We start from the raw sequence: 9,354 nt of genomic DNA, 5'->3' as shown, positions 1-9,354 counted from the left end.
ATCTAAATATAGATCTTTTCGCAAAGCCGAAGATGTGTTTATTCTTCCTGCTACAAATCTTAAGACCTCAGGGGTGAAAAAGCAAAATTAAAAAGCAAAAGAAAAAGAAAAGCTACAATTTCCAAGAACGCAAGTTTCCATTTACCACCAGTGCCAAAACCATAAACCTCGACCTGCAGGAACACGAGTGAACCTCTGCGAGTCATTTTTGACGCTGCACTAATTTTGCTTATATAAATACCCATCCATCAACTTCCCTTACAGCAGCTGAGGATTAGAGCAGCCCTAAGCATTGCTCATCCGAGTCAATGCGAGCTGCGCGCCGTACAAAAAGGAAAGTCTCTTTTCCTCCTGCCGCAACAGGTAACTGCGTTTAACGGAGGAAAGCCGTCAGGCTCCAGCCCCGCTCCTCCAACCGCTTATGCTTCCCCAGCCTGCGAGCTGAGACCTGAGCTGCGGTAAAGCTGGGAAGGCGAAGCTCCGGGCTCACTAAAGCACAGACAGAGACGAGCTCTGCCCAGAGGCAGCCGGGACACCCCCGTCCCACCGGCCCGGCCCCACTCTGCAGCCCCTGCCCGTACCCGAAGGACAGCCGGTACCCCAAATACCGCCGCCACGCTCTGCCAGCCGTCTGGGGACACGGCTGGGGATAAAAGCGGGGCCGCCCCTCCTCATCCCGGAAAGGAAGGAGGGCTGAGGAGGGAACGGGAACGCCCGCTCGGCACGGTCCTGCCTCCAGCTCGCGGCTCGGCTCCCTGCGATGCTGCCGTGGGACGAGGCGGGGGCTGTGCGGCCGGGAAGGCTCTCTGCTGGTCGGCCTCGGTTCAGAGCGGAGCAGTCTGATCCTTCACGCCCCGAAGGATGCGAGTGACCGCGTGTCCGTGCTGCGGACACACCTGGGCATCTCCTGGAGAGCCGAGGACCCGACCTGTAGTACGTCGCGTTACTTTAGGGCGAGTTTGCGGGAGGGCCCTGCTGCCTGCCTTCTGCTGGGAGCGCACATAGCATCCCCGGTGTCCTTTGGAAGCGGGCGCCCGTGGCTCACACAAAGAGGATGGGCTGGCGTGGGGAGGGTGCTGTAGAGTAAAGCTACTCGGTGACATTAGATGTGAGGGCTGCTGATGTGGGCATAGCCAAGCAGGGCTTCTCTTTGTAGCACCTAGCTGCCGCATCTGATTGATTTTCTATTTTCTCAGGGGAAGCAGTGAGCCCCACGGAGACGCACCGCAGGGAGCACCCCCCATTTCGCATCTCGCTAGGTGGACTATGGTGGCAGGAAGATGTTGGCTCGGAAGAGTATCATCCCTGAGGAGTATGTGCTGGCACGGATTGCTGCCGAGAACCTGCGCAAGCCGCGCATCCGGGACCGGCCACGCAAAGCCCGCTTCATCGCCAAGAATGGAGCCTGCAACCTGGCCCACAAGAACATCCGCGAGCAGGGGCGATTCCTGCAAGACATCTTCACCACCTTGGTGGACCTGAAATGGCGTCACACGCTAGTCATCTTCACCATGTCCTTCCTGTGCAGCTGGCTGCTCTTTGCCATGATGTGGTGGCTGGTGGCTTTTGCCCACGGTGACATGGATCCGAGCACAGAGAACACTGCAAACAACACCAAGTGGACGCCGTGTGTGACATGTGTCAGGTACAGCGCAGTCGGGGGGGACAGAGAAAGGGGAGGGACATGGCTGCCTGCTGCCCCATCGATGACTGAAATGCAGTTTTTGGTTTACATGAACCATTGTGTTTGGTTGAGACAATTGAAAAGTGCGGTGTTTTCCTCTAGATTACGTAAATTCAGCAAGCCTTCTGGGCTTGGAAAATGCTGTACTGTAGATTTCTTTGATTCCTTACAGGATCTGAAAGAGAGGGAGACCTGCTGCTTTTCATGTGTCTCCACACTCTGTGGGTGACATACCTTGCCTGTCAAGATAAGAGCCTGCTACAAGAGTGGGTATGTGTTACACGTATCGTAATGTTGTCTGTGGCAGCAGGAGCATCCCAAGTGTGGTGCGAGCTGTGAGCCGCACTGGTGGAAGGTGGCCTGCTCCAAAAGCACTGCCTGGGAGGTAGGCACCCGCCATAAGTGTCAGCTGGCAAGAAAGGTGCTGCTTAGGGCAGAACGAGATGTGTTTCAGAATGACACTTATGAGACAGCTCCAAAATGCCTGGCCTTTGGTAAGGCCAGCAGTTTGACAGATGAACTGTTCCCACAATGTGCATGATTTATCGGACAGTGAAAGCTTAAGGGACTTCTGGGTTAAGTGTCGTCTGTTAAGAAACGCATTTTCCTCTCTGCCCCCAAATGGCAGTTTTCAAGGCTGTGGCAAACTGATCATAACTACACAGGAAAGGGGGAGCATGTTAATGGGAGGTGAGGGTAAGCAATAAGATCACCCTGTCATCTCATCAGTAACATGTCTTTTTATAGCAGCAGGTGCTTTTAAGTGGGACAATCTGGGTTCAGGATGGCCAGGCTGCCCAATAGCAGCAGCCTTGACACATTGCAGTGACTGTATGAGAGTATCTGCTTCTCTTTTAAATTTCTGTTCCGTACAGTTTTTGTGGCAGCTCAGCAAGCTTGAAGCACCTCAGGTCTGGCTCATGAGGCAGTTTTCATTCTCCCCATGCCCTACCCACCCCCCTGTCCCCCCACCCTCCCTTTTATTTGTTTATTTATTTATTATGCTGTTTTGCTAAAGGGGAAGAGAAAACAGAGATTTTCCAAGCTGACCTTCATCAAGTTGGAGATCAGGAGCAGTGGGAGGTGGCTGTCTTATTTCCTTTCCATTAAGTGGTCAGAAACAGTTACCTCTGACATGAGACATCATGATCCAGCTGGCGCACACTGGGGATGTCCTCTGGGGTGTGACCCCCTGCCTTTCTGGTGTACTGCTCCCAGAGGGAAGCATGTGTGAGATTTGTCCAACCCCACCAACTTTCTGGGGTCCTCTGGGAGGATGTAACCCTATTTGGTGGAGGCCCCCTCAATGTGTATCTCCATGGTGCTCCTGGGCCACGCCACAGAGCCTGGTCTGACTGCTGAGGGCATCATGCCACCAGGACAAAGCAGAGCCATGGCCTCTTGCTGTCTCGCTGTAGTCCCAGATGCAGCATCCCCGTGCCAGCAGTTCTCCCTGCCATAGAGACTGTCTGAGAGCTGGTAATGAGCAGAGCCAATGAACTAGTGTGCCTTTGAGCTTTAGCCCTTGGCAAACAACACCTGTCACACTCTCCTGTGAGTACCTGAGGTGTTTCAGCCAACAGCTGCCTACGTATCCATGGAAAATCTTTTCCCTATATCTTTTTAAATCTGGCCACCCCCTTGGGTACAATATGAAGTAGTGCAAGATTAACTAACATTATGATTGCTGATATTTTTAAGAGTAGTGAGTTACTGGATTTAAAGTGTACCTAATATTGTGTATATATAAATCAACATATAATATTAATATCTGTCAAAACAGTGGCAAATATTTTTTTAATTCACTTTCCTGAGATTTAGGCCTGCAGGTATTTCTGGAGAGCTTTATTGGTTGGGTGCCATTACAAATTTACAGGGAAATCTGGCTTTAGGAGATTCTAACCACTGCTGCAGGGAACTTGCACAGCACTTCAGTTTTTCAAAGTACTTCAGGATTTCTAAGGCTAGTAGCACTTTTGCCACACAAGGAAATGCCGTCCAAAGAGAAAAACTGTTGCAGAGCTTAAAAGTGAGGGACCTGGAATAGTGTGGTTGAGACAGAACAAGGGGAAATGGACAGAAACTGGAACATAGGAAGTTCCGCACAAATATATGCAAGAACAACTTTACAGTGAGGGTGAAGGAGCACTGGAACAGGCTGCCCATGGGGGTTGTGGAGTCTCCTTCTCTGGAGATATTCAAGACCTGCTTGGCACCTACCTGTGCGACCTGCTGTAGCGAACCTGCTTTGGCAGGGGTGTAGGACTCAATGATCTCTGGAGGTCCCTTCGAACCCCTACAGTTCTGTGATTCTGTGACATTCATGGCTCCCTCCTCACTTGTTCACCATGCTGTACAAACTTTTTGCTTCTGATACTGCCACTCTAAAAAGGTGTTTGTTTGTTTTTTTCTTTTTTTTTTTTTTTTTAATGATGACTATCAAAGGGAATCAGAATATTTAATTGCACAGAGCTTTAAGTTGAATTAAATTAAATTAAGTTTTAGCTGGAAGGTTTATTCTGCATGTACATGACTACTCATTAACACAGAAACCATTCCATGAATGAATGAGCTCCTTCATTCCTGATTTCTTCAGTATAAATTACAAGAATAAACTCCTCGGTGTGAGGGAATCTGCCACAGACTAACAAAGCAGGAGAAAAAAAAAAGAGCCTAAGTTCTTTCAAGGATGTCTGTGCAGAGGCTGGCTGCTTTTCCAAAAGATGACCATTCTCATTCTACAGAATATTCTCCCTGGAATTGCCTGTTCTGTTTTAATGTCTCTTTTTGATCCCAGGCCTTAGAACTGTCTTCATGGACAAGATATATATTTTCCGTAGGTAAAGCCACACTGAGCATGGGGATGGTTCAAATGTTGGTAGACTGCACTATGTCAAAAGGGTCACTATGTTAGTTCATGAGACCCTGTGTGCAAAATATCTACTGTGTAAACACCAAGGTACAAGTTTAGGGTATGAGAGACTTTGGTGAAGGGAGTGCCATTTTACAAAAGTGAATGAAATAGTCTGGTGTTTATCTGAGAAGTGATATTGTGCACTATTGTAAATAACATGTTTTGCAGACAGCATCCTCTGATGTCCAATAGTAAAGCATTTTAGAGATACACTTCTACAACCCACTGCTGTGTTGAAGTTTTCCAACTAGCTTTGCCACAGCAGTGAGCTAAACCCAAACCCTGGGCACAGCATTGTCCTTCAGCTGAGGTGCGTCCTCCCTCTGCAACCTGATTCCATAGGTGCAAGGCGTGCAAGGGTGTAGGTCAGGTGCAAGGCGTGCAAGGGTCTGGGAGGAGTGATAAAGCTGGGAGTATCCCCTTTCCCTCCAGGAAAACTTGCTAAAGGAGCTCATGACAAAGAGTGTCAGGTTTTGAAAATGTAGTCCTGAAGCTTTCCCAGTTTCCTTTCCCTGTGCAAGCTGGTGGGAGAACTTCAGCGTGCCAGCCTGTTGCTCACCTATCTATCTCCAAAAGCACCGCACCCTGCCAAGAGCTTCACGGAATGTAGAAAGTGGAAAGTCTTGCTGGGAGTTAAAGTAGTGTCAGCTAATGAAGTGTGCAACGTTTTTCTGAATAGAGAATCTAGTGAGCTTCTCAGGATCATCTAGAATTACAAATGCTTTTCTGGGAGCTCAGGCTTTTATGTCTCCCCTCAACATTATATGTACCACTTATCATACAAACACTGAATCACCGAATGTGCAATGTTAGCAGAAGGCTTAAATTTACAAGAACTGCGAAAAAAAATAGACACTTCAGTTAGTTTCTACTAAGCATGTGCTAATAGCTTATCAATTTAGGTCTGATGGGCTTTGAATTAACTTTGTACAATCTTCCTCCCCAGGTCTTTCACCTCTGCTTTCCTCTTCTCCATTGAAGTTCAGGTGACCATTGGTTTTGGGGGCAGGATGATGACGGAGGAGTGTCCCTTGGCCATCACGGTGTTGATCCTGCAGAACATTGTAGGTCTAATTATCAATGCTGTCATGTTGGGCTGCATCTTCATGAAAACTGCTCAAGCTCATAGGCGAGCAGAAACCTTGATTTTCAGCCGGCAGGCAGTCATAGCCGTTCGAAATGGCAAACTTTGCTTCATGTTTCGAGTGGGAGACCTGAGGAAGAGCATGATCATAAGTGCCTCCGTGAGAATCCAGGTTGTGAGGAAGACTACAACCCCTGAGGGAGAAGTCATACCCATTCACCAAGTAGATATCCCCGTAGATAACCCCATTGAAAGTAACAATATTTTCCTGGTGGCTCCCTTAATCATTTGTCACGTCATAGACAAGCGCAGTCCTCTTTACGATATCTCCGCTGCTGACTTGGCGCTCCAGGATCTGGAGCTTATAGTGATACTTGAAGGAGTCGTGGAGACTACTGGCATCACAACACAGGCGAGAACCTCCTACATAGCAGAGGAGATTCTGTGGGGCCACCGCTTTGTGCCCATCGTCACTGAAGAGGAAGGCGTTTATGCCGTTGACTACTCCAAATTTGGCAACACAGTCAAAGTGGCAGCACCGCGTTGCAGCGCACGAGAGCTTGACGAAAAGCCCTCAATTCTCATCCAGACCCTGCAGAAAAGCGAGCTGTCCCACCAGAACTCCCTGCGTAAACGCAACTCCATGAGGAGAAACAACTCCATTCGGAGGAGCAACTCCATGCGCAGAACCAACCCATCCCTCATGGTGCCCAAAGTGCAGTTCATCACACCCGAGGGGAGCCAGAGCGCCTCTGAAACGTGATACACAGCCTTGTGTGGGGTCAGGGGGAGGGTCCAAAAATAAATTTCATTCTACTGAAGAAAATGAGAATGCAGAAAAGGACTGGGCAAGGACTATTTGTTCCATTACTTACTGAAAGCACTACCTAATGGCATTAGGAAACACATTAGCACTTAGTGTATGAATTAATAAAAGTGGCACGTACACTAAAGGAAACACAGTTCACTTATGTAATATAATGTGTATTTATACTTCTCCTAATGGCATGCTAACTTTTTTTTTTTATCATAGTTTTTCTGCCAGAGGTCTCTTTCCCATTTTCTTCCACTGTCTATCACAAAGTATGTTTTTATCCTGTATTAGTGGGTTACTCACCCACAGGCAGAAGTTCAAAACGGCTACATATCGATAGCTTGCACATATTTTGTGTGAGATGTTTTGGTATCAGTTTTTTAAGGGTGAATCCCTTGTTCTTTTGAAAGGAATAGCCAAATTCCTCAGTGATTTAACAGGTGAAGAGGAAGGATTTTCCCATTAGTTTTCTAGATCCTTTCTTTCCATTGTTTTATAACATATATATTTTGAAAGCAGTCCCAGTAGGTGAAGTGACCTGACCATGCCAGAATAGAGCTTCTGCAGCTAGCTCTGAGCAGCATTTCAGCAGCCCCACAAAATGGTACAGCCTCTTGCAAAGTGCTGCTCTTGTTCTGCAGGTGGGATACAGCGCAGCAGGATAACGTGTGTTTGTTATGTATCTGTAACCCATACTGAGAGATTCAAGTGTTCCCAGCCTCCCCTTGAGCATCTGAGGTGCTAAAGCTGAAAAAAAAGCACACAGCTTTTCAACATTCTCCTTGTACTGGTTGAAGACCAAATCCTGTTGTTGTTTTTATTAGTCTTGCAGATTAACATACTGAAGAACAAGAAATGTATTTCCTTCACTTACAGTACTTTTTGTAGGATGAAGTCTGTTTGCTTCAGCAAACAGTTGTTTTTGTTTTTCCCCTCTGTGGATTCATGAACCGGAAAGAGAGGATCATGGCATTAGTATTACAAGTAATAGTATTTTCAAAGCCAAAGCCATCAGAGTAGTTTTCAGGTGATGCTGATGGAACACTGCTACCTTTTAGCAATGTCGCACAAAATGACATTGAAAATTGGTGGTGAGCACCTGTTCTCTTCAAATCACGGGGCATTTCTTATCTAGAACCTTTGCCAAAATGTCCCCACAAGATTTTCTAGAAGAGTAAGTAGAGGTAAAACAACTAATTGTGTCACATTTGGTAATGCTACATGGATGGATGCTTCTTTCCAATGTGAATACCAAGTATAATTCTTGTTCACAGAAGTTGCCTTGATGTCTCTGTCTCAGGAAAGGTACTATTTCTGTGCTGACTCAGTAAGGCACCCAATCACTTAAATACTCTTGCAATTGTAAGTATCTGCTTACTCCTTCCAGGTTGTGCAGTCAAGAGCAATGCTGAATTCTTATTCTCTTTGGAAGCCATTTCATCAGCACTTGTACAGTCACTTTACAGCTTCATTTAGAGTTGGGTGGTGGCATGGAAGGGCCTGGCTGTGTAAGTGTAGCCTCCTTATATGTGGAGCAGGTGCTGTCCACGAAATAAGCACCAACAAAATGCTTCGTCTGAAGCACTAACAGAAACTGAAGTTTCTGCTAGAAGTGTTTATTCCTGGCCTGCCCATTAATGTTTTGGGAGGATGTCTGGTGAACATCTGGAGATATTAATCTGCCTGTTATGTGTCCAAACAACGAACATCTGTAGCTTCCAAGAAGAGTCAGAACGAACATATACAATTTGTCTCTGGCCTGCATTTGCAGGGCTGTGAATTTCTGTGAAGCATCCTGCTTGCAATACAAATAAGTCAAATGCTGCACAAAAGCAAATTTTCTACAAAATAAAAAAGTGACAATAATGATTTATTCTGTCTCTAATTTTCTGCTCGTGTCTTTTCTATTTTACTTTCTATTCCCCATTCATTTTTTCTGAATGAATAGTCCCACTTGTCCCTCCTCCTTTTCCACAGACTCGAGTATTAATTTAATACTTTTTAAATACAAGAGCTTCTCTATTTTAAATAAGAAAATGTCAGGGAGAGCCTTTGTACCCTCTGTGAATAGACAGAAGAATCTGAGTTACTGTGATGGGAACATGGAAAGCAAACAGAGAGCACTCAGAGGTGATACAAAGCATAGCGCTCCAGGGCTGAAGCCAACCTCTCAGTAATGGTATTTGGAGGGAGCTTCCCCCAGCGGCAGGTCACCCCACAGCTGTCACTTTCAAGTTTTCTTGTGCCCTCTTCCAACACACCTTACCTGGAGTAAGCCAGGGTCAGGGCAGGACCTGGGGTGGGCACACCCTGAGCCAGAAGGGTGAATAGGGGCCTAGAGGAGGGACAGCAGACTGCAGACATCCCAGTCACCCTTCCTGGGCAGTCCCAGTGCACTCATCTGCAACCTGCTCTGCCACCAAACTTGCCTGGAGGCTTCCCTATGTCATGCTTTTAGTTCCTCCAGAAATGATCCCATTCCTGAGTACTGCATCACAGGTACATGCTGCATCTTAATAGTTTGCCCTTTCAAACGAGCCATGTGGCTCCATCCACAGAAGAGTTATCTCAGCCTTTCTGGGACACTTCAAGGCAACATATTGCAAAGGATTCAGATTTAGCTAATATCTCATACGTACAATAGGCTTCAACCATAAAGCCATGTCTTCCTGTAAGGCACTGGGTCGCTTTAGAAGCTCAGCGTGCCTCACTGCCATCTTGAATGCATTTCACAAAGGCACACACCTCCTCCTCTGCATAAAATTGAGGCAAGGCATTGTGCTTTTGCTTTTCCATCTGGGAAGCAGTTATCTGCACTCCACACTTGCTGACAGAAGAAACACTTTTTTCCCTTCACA

At 46.8% G+C, this 9,354-nt stretch overlaps 1 protein-coding gene across 2 annotated transcripts; it reads left to right on the top strand.

The window, feature by feature from the left end:
• The first annotated feature begins 371 nt into the window (after positions 1 to 371).
• KCNJ8 (potassium inwardly rectifying channel subfamily J member 8) lies at positions 372 to 8,362 on the top strand. 2 transcript variants are annotated; one of them, XM_085541965.1, is made up of 4 exons: positions 680 to 933; positions 1,197 to 1,645; positions 1,857 to 1,954; positions 5,545 to 8,362. In XM_085541965.1, the coding sequence occupies exon 4, from the start codon at positions 5,609 to 5,611 to the stop codon at positions 6,443 to 6,445; it is 837 nt and encodes a 278-aa protein (XP_085398091.1). In that variant the 5' UTR covers positions 680 to 933; positions 1,197 to 1,645; positions 1,857 to 1,954; positions 5,545 to 5,608; the 3' UTR covers positions 6,446 to 8,362. The 2 variants fall into 2 exon arrangements, with proteins under 2 accessions (XP_015724813.1, XP_085398091.1); XM_015869327.2 differs by lacking the exon at positions 1,857 to 1,954 and having other exon boundaries at positions 372 to 933.
• Positions 8,363 to 9,354: the final 992 nt, after the last annotated feature.

The sequence above is a fragment of the Coturnix japonica genome, chromosome 1 (assembly GCF_054131305.1).
Source record: "Coturnix japonica strain WE chromosome 1, WE-NBRP24, whole genome shotgun sequence".
NCBI classification, from domain to species: domain Eukaryota; kingdom Metazoa; phylum Chordata; class Aves; order Galliformes; family Phasianidae; genus Coturnix; species Coturnix japonica.
The sequence above is the reverse complement of the archived record's forward strand: the minus strand, read 5'-3'. Positions and strand labels throughout refer to the sequence as shown.

Coding starts and splice junctions, on each gene's coding strand:
- KCNJ8 (XM_015869327.2), top strand. CDS start 1,281: ATGTTGGCTCGGAAGAGTATCATCCCTGAGGAGTATGTGCTGGCACGG. Junction 1,646..5,544: donor CCGTGTGTGACATGTGTCAG/GTACAGCGCAGT, acceptor CTTCCTCCCCAG/GTCTTTCACCTCTGCTTTCC.